General features: G+C 39.6%; 1 protein-coding gene across 3 annotated transcripts in view; it reads right to left on the reverse strand.

The window, feature by feature from the left end:
- Positions 1 to 697: 697 nt before the first annotated feature.
- The window catches only part of RNF24 (ring finger protein 24), a 58451-nt gene continuing 38636 nt past the window's right edge, over positions 698 to 20512 (reverse strand). For all 3 annotated transcript variants that reach the window (XM_031434193.2, XM_064475852.1, XM_064475853.1), the window contains 4 exons: positions 11053 to 11095; positions 8959 to 9000; positions 7213 to 7292; positions 698 to 6394 (listed from right to left, as the gene is read on the reverse strand). In XM_031434193.2, the coding sequence (XP_031290053.1) occupies positions 6256 to 6394; positions 7213 to 7292; positions 8959 to 9000; positions 11053 to 11095 (304 nt within the window). In that variant the 3' untranslated portion in view covers positions 698 to 6255. The remainder of the gene's footprint in view (positions 6395 to 7212; positions 7293 to 8958; positions 9001 to 11052; positions 11096 to 20512) is intronic.

Raw genomic sequence — 20512 nt, forward strand, 5'->3', positions numbered from 1 at the left:
AATAAGATAGGCAGAGAAGGAAACAGCTGCAAAGAACACGGAACGGTGGTCAGGGGACTAGCGTGGGGCCTGTTGGTCAGGAGAATGAGTGGAGAGGAGCTCTCCAGGGGCCTGCATTAAGAGGAGGTTTCAGAGGTGGTCCAGATTTGGCTGCAGGGTCATGGATGACCTTGAGGGAAGCAGTTTCTAAAGCTATGGGGCAGAAACTGAGCTCAGAGGTCCTAGTGAGGGTTGGTGAGTAGAAACAGCTGCCACACGGTGGCTTTGGACCAAGAGATTTTCTTCTCCTCCCAACAGAATAGTTGGTATTTCCCAGCCTGGGACATAGCGAGAGGGGTGGAGTGTGCGCTAGTTTGCCACTTCAACCCCCTTTAGGACTAGCACCCACGTTTGGGAGACTGCTTGTCTGTTTCCAGCCACATCTGCACGCTGAAGCCAGCCAGGGTGGTTGGTGGGGACTCGGCCTCTGCCTTCCCCCTTGCTGTGGCCTGGGGCTCTATGTATCACCACCGACCTGTGTCCCACCTGCACCCCACACCACGGGAGGAGACAAGCTGGAAGCTCCTCCATCACAATCATCTGTTGCTGATGACCAATTTCACTTGTTCAGAAACACTCACCTTGACTTTGCAGCTCTTGCTACGTGGGCTTAAGTGGGGTGTGGGTGGCCAAGGGTGGGTACATGCTCAGCACGAAGTACTTTCAAAATCTGTTTATTTACATTAAGTCAATTACATGCATGTTTTATTTTTTAAACGAGAGTAATTAGCAAAATGCATTAAAATTTTAAAATAGCAATTAAATATACAAAAATATAGCTTACAAAAAAAGGCGAATGTTTAAAAATATTCTGCTGCAGAATTCTTAGTGTACAAACATGTCTATGAAACCTGAGGCTCAGCATTTCATAAACCTTTTTTTGAGGGAGTTATATGATATTTAGTGAATAAATCCCATTGGGCTTAAACTACAAGACTAATACCCTCCTTTCTGGCAATGATCTGTCAAGAGACCCAGAAATGACAGTTCAGGAACACTCTCTTGGAAGACTGAGCTGTCACTAGGAAGGACTTCCTAATACTGGCCCCACTTGCCTCCCACTCTAGTGGGGCCTGGGAGGGAAGGAGTGGACGGAAGGACAGTGTGCACCTTGCCCAAGATGCAAAGCCACTAGGCCTTTGCTGGCCCAGGGAGCAGAGCTGCCTGGAAGAAGCAGCTTTAACTTTGATCTCCTGCAGGGGCAAAAAAGAACTTAAAATTTTTTTTAGAAGAAAATATTGGTGGGGAGAATATTCCATCTATTGAATAGAAAAAAATATTGGGCAAGGAGAAAATTCCATGGGGATGCTTGCTTTTTAGTGTGTGCAGGAAGAGTGGGGAGGGGAAGGGAGCAGGCTGGTTTGTGAACTTGGACTTTCAGGCAAATCTGCTGTTAATTCTGAGGCGGCTGACCACCTATTTGCTCAGCAACATCTGAGACATTGGCCCCACAAAACAAGGATGCCTCAGCCTTCAGTTACTGCTGCTTCTCAAAATTCTGCCTCAAAAATGGGACCTTGCCTAAGAAACCGTCACCGTTGTAGCCAGACGTCACTGTCTGACTCCAGGTCCTCACTTGGGGGTCGGGGTGGGGCTGCAGCATGTCCAGGCCCCTGCAGGGGCTGCTGGGCTGTGCTGTCGCTTTTGGCCATGGCGCCTGTTTGAGTGTCCTGTCAGATCAGGAGGATCTGTGGAAACTGGTTGTGCTCTCATTTGGGCATCTGTCTGTGGTTAGGGTCAGGGTCAGGGAGGGATTGTAGCTTCTGATTTATATAAAAAAGAATTGCAGCATGCTTCAATCAATGGAAAATATGCCTTATTCAAAGGAGATGTGATTGCAAAAACATCCCCCAATTCTGGGCTCACCTTTTTACAGATATTCTGACTTCTGGGATGGTTCTTCCCATATGAATAGGAATGCTCCTTGAATATACTTGTCCAGTATTAAGTTAAAAAAAAAAAAGTTAAGTACACACAGTTGATTCTTGAACATGGGTTTGAACTGTGCAGGTCCACTTACATGCAGATTTTTTTTTTTAGTAAATACATTCTACACGATCCAAAGTTGGTTCAGTCCAGGGATGTGGAACTGGATATGGAGGGCTAACTGTAAAGTTGTGCAGATTGTGCAAGGAGTCAGCACCCCTAACCCCTCCGTCATTCAAGGGTCAACTGTATATACACACACACATACCTACATACACTCATATATACATACACACCTGTATTTGCTTGCGTATGCATAAATGATCTCTGGGAGGATACACAAGGAACAAATAGTGGGTACTCAGCAGGTGAAAAGCTTGGCTGTTGGAGGTCAAAGATGCAAGGAAGACTTAACTGTGATTTGAGAGCCATGTGAAGGTAGTACCTTTTTAAAAACTTAAGGAATATTCAGCCACAGCAACCAAGTCGGGGAGCACTGTGGGCACAGGTAACTGGAAGCAACTAAGGAAGATCAGGAGGGGAAAGGGAAACGAGCCAGGCAAACCAGGAACCTGGGGAGAGCCCCTACATCTCAAGGAGGCTCTGCCGAGTTTGTTTCCACTGGGACAATAGAGCCCCAGTGGCCAGCATGATGTCACCTAGTAGCAGCAGCTCCCATGACTCCAGGCCTGCTGCCCACCAGGCTCTGGACATGGTGGCCAATCCCCGCAAGAGCCAGTGAGGACACTGTTACTGTAATCCCTGGGGGGCAAATAAGGAAACAGGCTTTGAGAGGCTAACCTGCAGGAAGGCACATGGCTGGTGAGTGGCAAGGCAGGGTTCAAATCAGTCTCGGCACCTTTTCTGCCCAGAGCTCTGGGGATGCTGCCCTGTGTGCATAATTCCCAGAAAGCCTCAGAAGAATAATTACAAATGGTTCAGAGTAGCTTAGCAGAGTGGGAACAGGCCATGAAAATGACAAGCTTTGGAGTGGAGCTGTGGAAAGAACAGGGCCCAAGGTCATTCCTCTGATGGACCTGAAGGGCTAGGCACTGGAGAAAGGATCTATTTGTCAGCATTTGGTATGTGGCAATGGTGTGAGGTCCCCTGAACGCCTCAGCCCAGACTTCCTCATGGGCTCCCTGTCCCAATCTGGCCATTACTGTCTTGTCCTGTTCCTTGGCTAGGGACCTTCCTACTCGGGATAGGCCTAACCAAATCACTACGGCAAAGAAAAGTGGCATATGACAACTAGTGTCTTATGCCTGCTTAACCAGGAATCAAGTCAGGCTGGTTTTGTTCCCTGTTCCTAAAGCCAGCTGAATTCAGCTGCACCCCTATTAACACCGAGATAATGTCTCAGTCATCCATGGAGTCCAGCTGGGGCTGAGTTCTGCTCCACTAACCACAGCACACAAGCAACACCAATCTGAGCTGCTTAAGACATATTAAGACCAAGTTAAAAAATCACCATGTCACCAGCCAGCAGCCAAAAGGCAGATCAGAGTCCTCACGTGTCTACAGATTAACAAAAGGTCAACAACTCATAGAGACAGATTCAGCCAGGGCAGCCCCCACTGGTCTCACTGTGGGGTGAGGTGTGAATGATCAAAGAGTATTAAGAGATCCTTAACTTATTAAAAAAAAAATCCAGATGGAGATTTAACCTTGTCTTTTCACACAAAACTGTGGTTTTAATAAGAATTAAAGGGAGACAAATTAAACCCCGGCCATTCTGTTACAGCAGTGCAGCCCAGGGAAGTCCTGGAGGGAGCCCCAGATGTGGGGAGCAAACACATCTGCACTGTGTTGCTGAGGTGTGAGAACTGGTTGACACTGGCCATGCTGCAGCAGGACACCAAGCCAAGAAAAGGAAGACGACTACAAGCAGAGTGAACACGCTTAGCCCCACCTCCGTGAAAGAGCTGTATTTTTAAAAGCCGTCCACATTCACAAATGTTGAGGTCATGGGGTAAAGCAGACCCACGATGGTGCCTAGTGGAGAGTGCGTAGCATTCTCAAGCTCTCCTCTAACGGCTGGGCTTTGCGCCACTGGCCCAGTGCTATGCACCAACCACCTCAGCTTGCCTTTGGCTGTGACACAGTGAGGTGAATTAATTTGCCTCCCTACAAATACGGACACACACGGATGGAAAAAGGCTGCAACTGAAAGGCTATATAATCCTACAAAAGCTGTGAGATGAAATAATTTGTAGTATAGAATACAAAAATTCCTCCTTTGTAGGGAAAAAATTCTTTTTCCTATTGGAACTCCATAACAAAGATTTGTCCCAAAGCCACTATGTGAAAATGGTGAGTGCTGGCTATTACTGAGACTAGTCCAGAAGCAAGCCCACTTCTGACATTGCCAGTGACAACACCTCACTGTGAGCTGGGCGCTCTGCAGCATTCAGCTCTATTGTGCTACAACTAGAGGACGGAGAAACAGAGGACGAAAGTAGGAGCGTACAAACAGTTCTTTTCAGGGGTGCCAAACAGGCTAAGGCTTTCATATAAAAATATTCCACACCTCCCTTGCCCTGTTTAAAGCAGCAGTCCAGTTGGCATACCACAAATAGGTCACACATAGGAAACAGCCAGTTCTGACCAACTGGATCTGTAACTTTCCAAACTGGACTCTGCCCAGCACTTTTCTAGGCTAATGGGAATTTTCCTCCTCATCTGATCCCAGCCACCTGAGCCAAAGACAGGTTCCCTCTCCCGTTCTAAAATGGCAGAGGCTGGATTCCAAAAGAATTCCTGGAGACATGCCATGAACACAGTAGCAAAGCTTCCTTCACTCTCTCCGAATCATGAAGGCTGTATTTCCAAGGAGAAACTGCCCCCACTCACACCTGTGGGATGGAGCAGAGGCAAAGAAAGCTGTCAACAAGGAGTCCACCCCTATGATGGAAAGAGGTGGAGAGCAGGGCTGTGGAAAAGAACTTCCTACCTGACCCAACGCTGCTTCACACAGTTAACTTATACACTATTCACGAATCCTAATGGACTCTGAGTCATTTCTAGAAAAGTTGGACAGAAAGAGCCAAAGAGCAGCATGCATTTCTCTCCCATCAAGACACTTCAACTAGTTACCCCAAGTGTGAATGCTGAGGCACACACCAACGGCAAACAGCCCCGCAGGAGCTTCCTGAAACCACGGTTTCAAGTGGATCCCCACCTTTGGAATAACAGGGATCAATCTTATTTGGGAAGATTTAAATCATTAAAAAGTTAACAACAGGCATTTTCTCAAGTAGAAAGAGAGCAAGAGAGGGAAGAGAACAGAGGGAAGGACAGAGAGGCAAGGAGTTCAGCATCCTCCTCTCAGCTCACCAGGGCCAGGAGGACTGGCCATTATCAGAAAGATGCTCCTCTTCGGAGCCGTGTGAGGCGCTCGCAGCAGCTCCCTACTCAGGCAGTGGGCTGAGACCGGCAGCTAGGCTGGAACCACACTGTGTACATGGGGATGTGGGCAGCACCCTTGGGTCCCCGGGTCACGCAGGGACAGCATGGGCTCAGAGGCCCACCCCCTGCTGTGGCTCCTGATAGCAGCTTGGCTGTGCCTCACTGGTGAGCGGGAGGGGGAAGTAAGAGGAAATGGCTTCTGACCAGACCTTTCCAACTGCATCTAATGTTTTTAGCTTAGATCATCTGATAAGTAAGTCTTGTGAACTCACCAGGGAGAACTGGTGGCAAGGGACACTGCTGCTCTGTTGTAACCAAAGCCCTTGGGTTTCAAGACAACCTTATCAAAGGAACTTAACGTGAAAAGCCTTGTTGGCACTGCCTCCGGCACTGGAACCGGCTGGGTGTGGGCTGAGGTAACCACTGTTTTCACTTGGCTCAGGGGCTGCCTGGAGGGTCTGCTGCTGCCCAGGCACACGGTCTGTCCTGTCACAGGGTGGTGGCTTTAAAGACCTGCCCTCCGTTCCCTCCTCTAACACCTGTGTTTATCTTCCTTTCTGGTTGATAAAGATTCACCTTAACGTGGAGATAAGTGTCTGGGAGACAGAGAGTAATGGAGTTAGCAAGAGACCCTCGTGAAGTTTCCTGAACCAAACCCGAAGGCTCATCCACTCCTCTTCTCATGGGGTAGTGTCAGAGTACTTTGGTTGTCACAAGACCCAGAAGTCTGGGTTCCCAGCTTAGCTGGCCCAAGAGTTCTTCATGTGACAAAGGAAGTGGCAACTGGTGCCCCAGGTAGCGCAGCCAGCACAGAGACTGCTTCTGTTCTTCCCGGCTCCAGGCAGACGTTGGATCCTGCAACAGTTTGATCCTTGTGGTGAGCTATACAATGTTTTCTGCCCCGGGGAGGGGCCCCTGTGGGGGTCCACGGTCCTGCTTACTATGCAACTGGGCCAGCTGCAGAACCGGCATGTTGCAAAGGGGACACACTTTGCGAACCTCCAGCCACTTAATAAGGCACCTGCAGAACGAGACACCACAGGAAGGAAGATGTCAGTCTCATGGCACCCCTGGCCACGTGTCTCACGTGAACACATCTGTTGCCCAGAGCTGGGGACTGGGTGACCAGCCCGGTCCAGAAGAGTTCTCCCACCAGGCGGAAAGCACATTTCACCCTCTGGAGGAACCAGAGACTCCAGTCTTCCAAAAGGTGATACAATGAAGCCACAGACAGCATGCTACACCCTCAGTCACCCATGACTTCTTAAACAATGAAGTACACTGAGGACTAGTGGGGATGAGGATAAATTAAGTTTTCTAACAGAAATACAAAACACATACAATTGCAAGAGAAGGGGGAATATTAAATATGTCTGTAGGAATGGGGAGGAGATGGTTCCACACTACTATTTACATTCAGACTTAACTTATTTTGTTTTAAAACAACTATGGTTTTGCTTAAAGTAAGTTTTTAGGAATGGAAACTCTCATTGGAAAGTTCTGGTTAAATAGCTCTTTATAGCTTGGGCTCCAAGGAGGTGTAGGCTTGTCTGGCTCTTTGCCTGAAGTCCTGCCTCGGTGGTCATATTGTACCACCCGGTGCCTTCCTAATGTCACTGTCATTCACACACACACACACACACACACACACACACACACACGCACACACACACACACACACGCATGCACGCCCCACCCTGCAGGGTGCCTTCGGCTTTTTGCATTATAAGCCAATCATGAAGCCACCAAGCTTGTCGGGCACCGCCCCAAGCCCACAAATGAGTTGGTCAACATGCCTCAAACTCAGGTGCCCTTAAATAATTCCACATTAATACTCACTTTCTGTGGAAGGCATGCTTACATGGACAAATCCCCAACTCATCTCGAGGCTTGAAGTCTTCTAGACACACTGCACAGAGCTGAAAAACAAATTCACAGATGAGACAAAGTATCTGAGAAGTGCTCTCCCAGGCCAAAGTAAAGTGCAGGCCCCTGAGGGCCAGCTATCTGAAGGGACTTACAATGTCCCACAACTCTTTAAGTGAAAGAAACAGGCTCGAATGGGCGAGGTCTTCTGAAGAAGAGTCTTCTGTTCTTCCTGTCACATGTCTTCAAGATAGAGGGCAGATGGGAGAAGACAGAAAGCAAGAGACAGGTTCCTTTACTTTGGTGCCATCAGAAGAGTCTGACAGGTTTATTCTCACCAGATACACTGACCACAATGTAATTTTCTGTGCTGTGCCAAGGGGCTGACTATCTGCAGGGAATGTTCTGCCTGCTTAGCAGCACGGCCCCTGAAGGGACCACTCACACCCTGGGACAGGCCCTGGGGATCTCCTTTCTCTGGCTTTTATAATGTATAAACTATAAACCAGGGCAAAGCCTGCAGTAACATGCTTTTTGTAGTTCCTTGGGCCCCTTACTTTGGCACTGTCCTTCTGTCAGTGTCTGTCTTTGTCATATAAAAAGTTATGCAAGAGTCACTGAATTGAAACTTACAAAAATGAGAAGATGGGGCCAGGATTGCTCTGATAGGTGGCTAGGCTCCACTGCTTGGAAAGAAGCCTTCTTCACATCCAGAGGCTCGGTTCTAACCACTACTTCTTAGACACTTACCAGTGCCCAGGGGCACCAGTATCAGCCCATTTACTCTCTTTACAGAGAGGGAGACTGAAACTCAGAGCCATAACCATGTTGCCTGAGGCTGGGGCCCCCGGTTCTGGTGCACTTCTGTCCGCCCAAAGTTTGAACTCCTCCCTGCGTGCTTCCCTGTCCATCTCCAGGGGTGCTGGTTCAACCATCACCATTTCTTGTGCAGACTGCTGACCTGCCTCCCTGTCACCTGTTTCTTAACCTATAACATGTAACCCAGTATTCTTAGGCTAAGTGACAGGACATGTGGGTCCTTGGGGCCCCATGGCCAGTGCTGGGAATGCTGGTCTTCCCAACACCCTTCTCCAGGGAGGAGGAGAACGGACAACTGTCTTATCAGATCTGGCATTACTGCTGATACTGCAGGAGAGCAGGGAGGAAGGCAGGACAGACGGCTGGCCTTGGCTCAGACACCCACTAGCTGTGTCACTTCAGCCATCGTGATGCCTCTCAAGCTCTGCCCCTTCATCTGTAAAGTGAGGATGCTACCTGCCACCATCCCCTGCCTGGGACTGTCACCACCTAGGCACCACCAATACCAACTGTTTTTATTCATGTTTAAATTTAGTGATGGGAGCACTATTTTCAAGCCCATTTTTAAATAAATGCAGTACTTCATTTATTATTTTTTTTAATGGAGGTACTGGGGACTGAACCCAGGACCTCGTGCATGCTAAGCATGTGCTCTACCACTGAGCAACATCCACTCCCCCAAGCCCATTTTTGTTTTCTGGAGGAAGGCTGTGAACAAGTTGTGGATAAAGATGAGAAACTAGCAGTTCCAGCCTTGGGATGACCTTCCTGGGCCTCAGCTTCCCATCTGTAAAGGGGGAATGATGTTCCACCTCCTAGACTGTATGAACAGGTCCTCAAGCTTTAAACACCCAGCTTCTCTCCCAGCACAGCCTTCTGAAATATTTATCAACAACTTACCTCATGTAAATTCAGTTCTTTTACTTTCTCTTTTAATATAACCTGTAAGACAAAAAGTATGCTCTTATGCCCACTTACATCTATAATTTATAAAAAGTTTCTCATTATACTCACAAATATTTTTCTTTTGTGTATATAGCTTATTTTCCCTCATATTCAGTATTGGAGAGAATCTCTTTTACAGTTTGAGACAGAACATTTTAGCAACATTCTTTTAACTTGAGCAATGATGCAATATTCTCCTGAAAAGCAATTTTAAAATCTCTTTGAGAATATATTAAATTTTGGGAAAAGACATTGACACATGCCTATCTGGAGTTAAGTGCTAATATGGGCGGAAAATAAATGAGATTGCTTGCCTTATGATTTAGTAAAACAGTATTGGCTTGTGGGATTGACTGATAACTTATAAAAGATTAAAAAGTAAGTCAATTGTTATTTTGGAAGTTTTGCTTATTATTATATATCATGATCCTCAGAAAATTTTGTTATGTAAAATGGGCTTAAAGTTCATCCAGGTGCTGTCCCCAGTCTGACTTTGTGGTGATTGGCTGTCAGTTAAAAGGAATATAAAATGACAAGAAGGCAGATTACTATTTAAAAAGAATATTTCTAAGAATAAACTTAGTTTACTAGAGTTATATTTCATTTTAAAGTGAAAAAACAGGCAAGTGAAATTTGGGGAAAATTTCTAAATCTTGAGTATCAAAACCAAAAATCGTTTTGAGGACAAGTCATATTTCCAGAAATAGCAACCAGAAGCTACCATCCAGCTAAGCAGGGATGTACTAAATTTCCAATTCAGTGTGTGTGTGTGTGTATGTATGTATGTATGTATGTATACACATATACACATACACTTTTTTTCTCATTCAGTATATTTTAAAGACCACTTTTGCCATCTGTCTTGTGACTTAATTATTTCTATCAGTCAATCTCACCTTTTAAATGACCACCATGGCCAATTTTAATCTCTAGTTAGCTTACATTCAAATATCTTGCAGGTTGTCAAGACGATGATAGAACTGAGACAAAAGGATTCATTCATTTAGAAAACTAAAACATTCATTTCTTTACATGAATCCCACATAAGACCCATGGGGAAGAATGGACATCTAAGGAGCTCACCAACGAGTTCAGATTTCAGAGACACGCAAAAGATGGACAAAAAGATACGTGATCCTAAAATGATTACATGGTTCTGTAACATCAGCGTCAGCAAGATTAAAGACCCAAATGAACTGAAGCTTGCCCTCCCAACCCCTTCCCCCACAAACTGCTATGGACAACAAAAGTAGTTTTATGCTTAGGGTCAAAAGAAAATTAAGGAACACTTAGGCCCACTGTTTGGTGTCAGTGGTAAAATATTAACAGATAACACATGTAACAAATTTTACTGGCTTTCAAGAAAAGCTAAATTATTACCTTAAGTAACAAATCAGCAAAGGGATAGTACAAAGGGCTGGGGGTTAACAGGAATGATCCAAGTATTTGGACTTCTAATGGTGTGATGTGAGCTAACATTTAAAATACAAAGGGGAGGATGTAAGATCACTGTAATGTAGCTGGTTACCTCTGAGGAACTAGTATGTCTTCTAATAAAGAAGGAGGTAAAAAATTCATTTAACTGGGGAGGAGGGTATAGCTCAGTGGTAGTGTGCATGCTTAGCATGTACAAGGATCTGGGTTCAATCCCCAGGACCTCCATTAACTAAATACATAAATATATCTAATTACCTACCCCCACTAAAAAAAACAACAACAAAAATTCATTTAATGGAATCTCTGAACTCCATTTAGGGTAACAGTAACAGTAAGGATTTTAAGCTGCAGCATTTCCTTTTAGCAAAATGTTGGCCAAAGTTCCCTGTTAAATTACTTTATCATCTGAACTTTCTATAACTTCAAGTAATACTTAAGAAGGAAAAGAATACTTGAAGTGAAGTTGATCTATTTTGTAATGCAAACTGGCAAGCAAAATACTAAAATGAACACAAGTAAATCCAATCCCAGTTTAAAATATGAATGGAACTCCAAATTCTCATTTTAGGTAAGAAACATGATCAAAGCCAATCTTAAGTAAATCTTGCTCACCTGTTTGTAGGCATAAAATTCTTTGTGTGCTTGATGTCTTAGCCTAAAAGACAGAAATGAGCAATGCAATATTGAGATTTCCAATATAACAATTTGAAAAAAAATTTAATTGCTGATTTTTGGTATTAATTTTTATCATTTATGGTTTTAAATCCAGAATCTTTATTCTAGAATACACCCAAATGACATATCTGTTACATGTTATAAGAAAGTGAACAGTGAACTATAAAATGTTATCCAAATATATAAGTTCAAGTAAAACCTTGTTAAAACAAAAGATCAAATATTTTAATGAAGAAGTCTCAATTCTTTTTTTAGTGATGACAGCCTACATATTCCAATATTTATCACATTTTTCTTAATTAAAGAATTGAAGTATAACATATACCTAATAATGTACATAAGCCTTAAGAATATAGATATTAAAAATAATTTTATCTATGTATACATACACAACAGTGCAACTGTCACCCAGATCAATACATAGAACATTTCTAGCATCCCTCAAATGACGCTTCCCAATCAATGTCCATTCCAAACACTATCCTACTTTTTATCGTTGTAGATTAACTATGCTTATTTTTGAACTACATAAATGGATCATTTCGGTATATACTCTTTTGGCTTCCTTCAGTCAACAATTACTTGTGGAATTCATCCAGGTTGTTGGGGTAATTATCTTGTTGACTGACATATATTGTTTCTTTGTATGAATGAACATAAAGCTATTTATTTATCCATTCTACTGTTGACAAATATTTAGGTTACTTCCAGTTTTGGGCTATTATGACTAAAACTGTTATACAAATTCTTCTACATGTCTTTCAGTGGACATATAGACTCACTGCTGTCGAGCATATGCTCAGGAGTAGAACTGCTAGTTCAAAGCACTTGTACCAATTTCTACTCCTATAGGCAATGCATGAAAGCTCTAGTTGTTCCACATCTTTGCCACTGCTTGGTAGGGTCAGTTTAAAATTTTTTAGCCAATCTGGTGGGTGTTCAGTGGTATCCCATTTTGGTTTTAATTTTGCATTTCCCAAATAATGTTTAGGGCCCTTTCATATGTTTATTGCCCATTTGAGTATCTTCTTTTATGAAATGCCTGTTTTAAGTCTGTTGTCCATTTAAAAAAATGAGTTGGCTATCTTTTTTCTTATTGATTGTAAGAGTTCTTTAAACATTTTAGATCCAAGTTCTATGTTGGGTCTATGTATTGCAACTATCTTCTCCTACTCTATTGCTTGCCTTTTCATTCTCTTAATGTTATCTTTTGATGAACTGAAGCTATTAAGTCAAACTTGTCAACTCTTCCCAATATCAGTTCTTTTTGTGTGCAGTTAAAGCAATCTGCCTACTCCAAGATCATGAAGATACTCTTTTGTGTGTGTTGTGAAAATAATGTTATTTTACATGTCATATTTAGGTCTATGATCCATTTGAAATTAGTCTTTATATACGATGAGAGGCAGGGTCAAGATTCTTTTTATCTACATGCAGACTTTCATTTGATTCATTTATTGAAAAGACCCAACTTTCCCCATTGTGTTGCAATGGCACATCTGTTGTAAGTCAGACCCAGTATGTGGTTGTATTTCTAGAGTTTCTATTCTGTTCCATTGGTTTATTTTCCCATCCTTGTGTACAGGGTTGAACAGTGTCTCCTCAAAAATTCATGTCAAACTGCTACCTCCGAATGAAATCTTATTTAGAAACAGAGTCTTTGCAGGCTACTTATTAGTTAAAATGAGGTCATATTAGGATTAGGGTAGACCCCAAATCCAGTATTACTGTTGTCCTTAGAACAAGAGGAGAGGACACGTGGAGACACAGGGAAGAAGGCCAGGTGAAGACAGAGGCGGAGACTGAAGGGATGCAGCTACAAGCCAAAGAGGATCAAAGATTGCTGATAACCACCAGGACCTAAGAAGAGGCAAGGAAGGGTCCTCCCCTAGACAGCCTTTGGAGGTAGCATGGTCCTGCCAACACCTTAATTTTGAACTTTCAGCCTTAAATTTCTGTTGTTTTAAGCCATCTGGCTTGTGGTACTGTGTTACAAAAGCTCTGGGAAACTAACGCACTTTGTGTCCATACCATGCCGGTTTTTAAAATAAATGTTTATTTTGAAATAATCTTTGATTTAGGCAAGTTGCAAAAAATATCAGAGTTCACATACTTCTCTCTCTGGTTTTCCAACACTCACATTTTACACAACCATAGTACAATGATCAAAACCAGGAAGTTTACACTGATATTTTGATAACAATATTTATACAATATTAACTAAACATTTTATTCAAATTTCACTAGTTTTTTTCACTAATGTCCTTTTCCTGTTTTGTGATCCAATCCAAGATCCCACTTTGCATCTATTTATGGCTCCTTAGCTTCCTCCAATTTGTAGTAGTTCCTTGTTTTTCCTTGTTTTTCAAGATTTTTATCACTTGGTTATGGCAGTGTCCACCGGGTCTCTCTACAGTAAAGTTACTATTTTCCCCTTTGTAACTGATCAATATCTTGGGGAAGAGATGTTGAATCAATGCAAATGTCCTATTTTTTCTCAAGCTTTTGCTCACTGATTTTAGCATCCATCTTGCCTACAACTATAGTGTTTGCCTGGTGGTGGTTTTGTAGTTACCTAAATCCTTGTACATTTATTAACTGGAGTTCTTCTGTAAGGAAGAGATGTCCCTTCTTCCTCATTCATTTATATCAGCATGGACTCATGGATATTTGTTTTAGTCTATGGTTATAATTCAATATTATCATTTATTTTGTTGTTCAAATTGATTTAGGCTTTTAGGTGCTCCTTTAGGTTGAGTCTTGTGTCCCTTCAACATGCCCTCATCCTTTTCCATGCATTTCCTTGCTTACTGGCACCAAAAGATGTTACAGGCTTATTTGTATTTTCCTTGCTCTACTTGTGGAATTAACCGTTTCTTCCAAAGAGCCTTGGTTCTTTTTATTGGAGAATAATATTTAGAAACCAAGACCTGGGTGCTAAGTGAATACTACTGGAGCTTTGTAACAAGTCTTGGGGTCCAGCAGTGTTAAATCTTTAAGCTTTGTTCTTCTTAACTATCTTAGCCATTCTTGGTCCTCTGCATTTCCATATAAATTTCATGAGCTTGTCAATTTCCAGAAAACATGTTAGGGTTTTGATCATGATTGTGTTTAATGTAGAGATCAGTTGGGGGAAGAACTGACATCTTTGCAAGAATGAGTTTCCAACCCATGAACACATCATACTCTATTTACCAGAGCTTCCTTCTCTGCACACGTTCCTACGTAGAACACATATATCCTTCAAATTTATTCCTAGATATTTGGAAAGTTTTGATCTACTATAAATGGTGTTTAAAAAATTTAAATTTTCTAAATCTTTGTTGCTACTACATAGAAAAAACCCTCAATTTCTGTATATTGATCCTTTATCTAGTGACTTGCTAAGTTCACTTACTAAATGTAAATATTTCATCTGCAGAATCTTTTGGATTTTTAATATATACATTTTGTCTGCAAGTAGTAACAGTCTAAGCTCTGCCTATTTAATCTTAACATATTTTGCTTCTTTATTCTTTATTTCACTTCTTTTCCTTTCTTCTTTTTTCCTGCACTGGCTAGGGCCTCCAGTACAATGTGAAGTAAAAGTGGTGATAGTGAATGTCCTTACCAATATGTTACTATAAAGTATGATGTTACTATTAAGTATGATGTTTTTTGTAGATATCCTTGATTCAAATAAACAAAATTCCCTTGTATCCTAGTTTTAGATTAAAAAAATCATGAATATACATTAATTTTTATCAAATGCTTTTTTCATCCCCCCCCCTTTTTTTTACTGTTAATGTGGTATATTGTACTGATTTTTGAATATTAAAACAACTTTCATTCCTGAACAAATCCCACTTGGTTGTGATGTACTACCCTTCTGTACATCTCTAAACTTGATTTACTAATATTTTGCTCATGAGAGAGATTAGTCTATATCTATAATTTCCTTTCTTGTAATGTTCTTGCCAAGCTTTGGAATCAAAATTATCTGGCCTCATATGAGTTGAGAAGTATTTCTTCTACTTCTGTTCTCTGGAAAAGTCATATAAGAGTAGTATTTTTTCCTTAAATGTTTGAAGGAATTCACTGGTGAAGCTACCTGGCTTGCAGTTTCTTTGTAGGAATGCTTTAATAAATAACACAATTTCTTACTAGATATATAATTATTAATGTTTCTATTTTTTCCTGAGTCAGATTTTTAAAAAGTTACTCTTCTTTATTGTATCACATAACATACAATTAGCCATCTTACAGTGTATAATTCAGTGGTATTTCATGTATCACAATGTTGTGCAACCACCAGTTCTCTTTAGTTTCAAAACTTTTTCATCAGAAAACATCTGAGGGCATGGGGTGTATAGTTCAGTGGTAAAGCGCATGCTTAGCACGCACGAGGTCCCGGGTTTAATTCCCTATACCTCCATTAAAAAAAAAAGCTCCTCAGAAAACATCTGGTACTCATTAAGTAGTTGCTCCCCATTCCCCCATCTCTGGCAATCTCTAATCTCCTTTCTGTCTCTCTGGATTTGCATATTATAGATATATTACATAAAAGAAACTGTACAATACGTGACCCCTTTCTCTCTTTTCATTTAGCATGTTTTCAAGGCTGTTCCTACTTGTAGTATGTATCAATACTTCCCTCCTTTTTATGGCTGACATTTCACTGTATGTATATGCCACAATTTGTTGGTCCATTCATTTGTTGATGAGCATCTGGGTTGTTTATACCTTTTGGCCATTATGAATAATGCTATAAGCACTGTGTACAAACTTCCGTGTGGACATCTCTCTTCATCTGTCTTGGGGATACACCTAAGTGAAATCTCTGGGTCATGTGGTAATTCTGTGTTTAACTTTGGAAGGAACTGCTGAACTCTTCCATAGCAGCTGTACTGTTTTACATTCCCACCAGCAATGTATGAGGGTTCCTAGTCCTCCACATTCTTGCTAACACTTAAAACTTTGCATATTTTTAAATACGGCACCCTAGCAGTTGTGAAGTGGTATCTTACTGTAGTTTTAATTTGCATTTCCTTAATGACCAATGCTGCTGAACATCTTTTCATGTGCTTGTTTGCCATCTGTATATTTTCTTTGCAGAAATGGCTATTTAAGTCCTTTATCTGTTTTTAAATTCAGTTGTCTTTTTGTTGTTGAGTTGTAAGAGTTTTATACACACACACACACACATATACATATATTCTGGATATTAAAACCCTTATCAGATATATGTGATTTGCAAATATTTCTCTCCCATTCTGTAGGTTGTTTTTTAACTTTCTTGATAATATTCTTTGATACACAAATATTTTTAATTTTTATAAGTTCAATTAATCTATTTTTTCTTTTGTTGCTTGTGCTTTTGGTGTCAAATCTAAGAATCCACTGTAATTCGAGGTCATGAAAATTTCCTCCTGTTTTTCCTCCAAGAGTTTTATAGTTTTAGCTCTTACATTTAGGTCGCTGATCTATTTTTTGAGTTAATTTTTATGTAGGATATGAGATAGCGGTTGAACTTCATTCTTTTACAGGTATCATTCAGTTGTTTCACCTTTGAAGAGACTACTCTCTCCCCACTAAATGGTTTGGCACCCTGATCAAAAATCAATAGGCCACAGATGTTTGGGTTTATTTCTGGACTCTCAATTCTACTTCAGTGTCTATTCCTATGCCAGTACCATACGTTTTAATTACTGTAGCTTTGAAGTAAGTTTTGAAATTGCAAAGTGTGAGTCTTCTACTATGTTTTTCCTTTTCAGTACTGCTTTGGCTATTTGGGGCCCCTTGCGGTTCTAAATGAATTGAGGATCAGTTTTTCCATTTCTGCATAAAAGGTTATTGTAATTTTGATAGCCTTTGCATTCAATCTGTAGGTTGCTTTGAGGAGTATTGGCATCTTAATAATATTAAGTCTTCTAATCCATGAACATAGGATGTCTTTCCATTTATTTAGGTCTTCTTTATTTTAGCAGTATTTTGTAGTTTTTCAGTGTACAAGTCTTTCATTTCCTTGGTTAAATTTATTTCTAGGAATTTTATTCTTTCGGATGCTATTCCAAATGTTTCATTTATTTCCTTTTCAGATTGTCCCTTGCTGGAGTACAGAAATACAACTGATTTTTCTTTTTTTTTTTTTGGTGTTGATTTTGTATTCTCAAAGTTATTTTGTTTACGAGTTGTAGATTTTTTTTTTTTTTTTGGTGTGGATTCTATGGGATTGTCTATATATAGAATCATGTCATCTGCAAAAAGAAATAGTTTTACATCTTTTTTTCCAATTGGATGCCCTGTATTTCTTTCTTGCCTAACTGCTCTGGCTAAAACTTCTAGTACAAAGATGAATAGCAGTGGTGAAAACGGGTATCTTTGTCTTGTTCCGGAACTTATAGGAAAAGCTTTCAGTTTTTCACCATTGAGTACGATATTAATTGTGGTTTTTTCATAAATTCTATTTCTTATGTCAGTTTTAATGTGCTATATTTTTTCTAGAAAAATGTCTAATTCAACTAAAACTTCAAGTTTATTGGTATAAAGTTGTTTATGATATCCTTTGCACTCTTTTTAATGTTTGTAGAATTTGTAGTAATGCCCCCCCTTTCATTTCTGATATTACTAAATTTATGTTTTCTCTTCTTTTTCTGGACATCTTCCTAGAAATTCATCAATTTTGTTAATCTTTTAAGAATCAGCTTTTGATTTCAATAATTTTATTATAAATTTATTTTCTATTTCATTGATTTTTGTGCTTAGCTTTTTAATTTTCTTCCTTCTATTTTCTTTTGGATTTAATTGACTTTTTCTAGTTTCATAAAAGGAAAATTCATATGAATGGTGTTCAGTCTTTCTTGTCTAATATATGACTTCAAAACTATAAATTTCTCCTAATTAGCCCAAATTTATTAATCATGTAATTCAAATCTTCCATATCCTTACTTTTTTTTTGTATTCTTGTTTTACTGAGAGAAGTGTAGAGTACACTTTCATATAAATGCATAAAATTAACTTCATTAGAGTTCATTAAAATGAGGCCATATTTGTAAATTTATTTTGCTTATTTGACTCTTTCAGTGGGATCTATATATTTTCACAAAGCATCATTACTTCCAGTCACAGGACTGGTCAATCTGTGTTCACCTTTTTCTTCAACCCATGGCTCAAAAATTAATCTCTTCTAGAAATTCCTACTTAAATTAATGTCACCCTTCTGATTATTCCTTTACTCTAAGTCCACTAATTATCTAATATTTCAAATTGCACCATTTTATTTTGCATTTGTTATGCATTTAACACAAACATATTTTTGTTATTCCTTCCTATAAACATATTGGTAATATAGATTATGACTTATTTGGTGAAAGGAGGTAAAAATGAGGAATATTTTTCATTTCCTTTTTCTTAAGTACCTTGTTACTCATTAAAAGAAAAGTATGTACTGACTTCATTAAAAAATTCCAGGCTCAAAAAAAAGTTTTAATATTGTAAATCAACTATACTTCAATAAAAAAAGTTTTAGAATATCTTCAATATGTTCTTTGAAATGTTTATTTGAAATGAAGCCTGATAAATATAAACATTATTTTTTAAGTAGTTAAGAGCATATGCTCTGGAGTCAGACACAACTGGGTTTGAGTCCCAGCTCTAACCATCTTTTTTTTCTCTGTGTGACTGTAGGAAATTATTTAACTTCTGTAAAATACAGCATATGGTCTGGCATATAGTAAGTACTTAATAAATACTGGTTTCTAAAAAAGTAACTGAGAGGTCATAATTAACAATGCTGAAGAGTGCTGGGAAAAAAATGATAAAACCATGGAGCTTATGGTCACTACAAATCTGTAGTCTCCATGCTAAGCTAGATCCTCCACACTGCTCTCTGATTCTACCAATTCATGCTGAATATCCTAAGCTTCCATGCCATAGTCATTTCAAATACTAGCCACTCTCTTCAAGCTTTATCTTACCACCTCCTTCCCCATGCTTTTCAACTACTTTTCAGAGAAAGAAAGAGGTTTTCAGGTAAGCAGCTCTCTTGCTCCCAACTCCACATACCTATATGTGTACTGTTTTCCACAGTTACCTTCACCTCTGTCTTAAGAAGGTATTCTCCTATTTAGGGCCAACACTGATGTAATTTTTAGGTATGTCTCTTCTCACCTCCATGATTCATTCTTTTTCACAAATCCTCTACAATTAGTTTTTTCTCCTTAGTATTATATTTATACATATGCCTAAATCTCTATCTTAAAAAAACCCAAACACCAAAATACTTCCTTAATTTACAGCAAACTGCACTCCCCAACTCTGATCTTTTCTTAGCCAATATTCTTCAAAGAGGAAGTTACATTCTTTGTATCCATTTTCACCTGCTGGTGAGACTTTGTCCCATTATAACTCGCCTTTCATCACCTCTGTACCCATGCTACTGAAATCTTTCTAACCAAGACTATGGATGCAAAGCTAATTGTAAAGTGTAATGAGAAATTTTAAATTCTTCTTACTGGACTTCCCTGAGAACAGCTAACACAACTGTTCTGGGTGTTTGGAATACAGGAAACAGAACAGATAGTCTAGGAAGAAAGATGAATAACAAACATAAATTAGAATATTACATGATTCATTATAAAATAGGATGACTCCTAGCTATGCTATGAGGTCCTTTTTGTGCCACGGCTAATTCTATAATTAAAAAAAAAATGAATATTTATATAACATTTATCAATCTAATATTGAAGAAATGTTAGAAAAAGGAAATTTCTGGAAATAAACAGATTTTTAAAAAGTTTTTCCTGAATGCTATAATTATACTAGCTAAGTATTTAATTTATTTATCTGAACAAGACCTAAAAATCATCAGCAGACAGCATATAAGGGGAAATTACATTTTTGAGAACTTCAGAAAAGATTCACTTTCTATAAAAATGTAAATTAACTTGTCAGAAAATTAGGAACTACATACAAAATTCATTCGACTTTGACCATTAGTAAGTGAGTGCCTCCAAAACACTAGTGGCAAAAATGAATTACTGATGAAAGGTATCTGTTGATGGTATTTACCTTAACCATAATCATATATTATACAAACACTAAAAACTGTTAGATGTATAAGCTATTTAATAAAATTAAATTCTCTTTTATTCCATAAAGCTCTTTGAACACAGTGTAAAATTTATTATAGCCTCATTTTTGGCTTTGAAAATTAGGACCTAATTAAAAACTTAAAAAGAAAAAAATGATTGCTTAAACAATTATGAGTCAGTTAACTATGAGTCTTTACTGTTCAAACTCATTATTCCTTCAAGTGGGTATTTTATCCTTTGTCACTTGTCTGTACGTGTGCTATAGAACTTGTAGAGTATTTAGTCTTTTATGCAGATAATCAATCTTCTGAACACCTGACCAGTTC

Source organism: Camelus dromedarius, chromosome 18, assembly GCF_036321535.1.
Source record: "Camelus dromedarius isolate mCamDro1 chromosome 18, mCamDro1.pat, whole genome shotgun sequence".
Lineage (NCBI taxonomy): Eukaryota > Metazoa > Chordata > Mammalia > Artiodactyla > Camelidae > Camelus > Camelus dromedarius.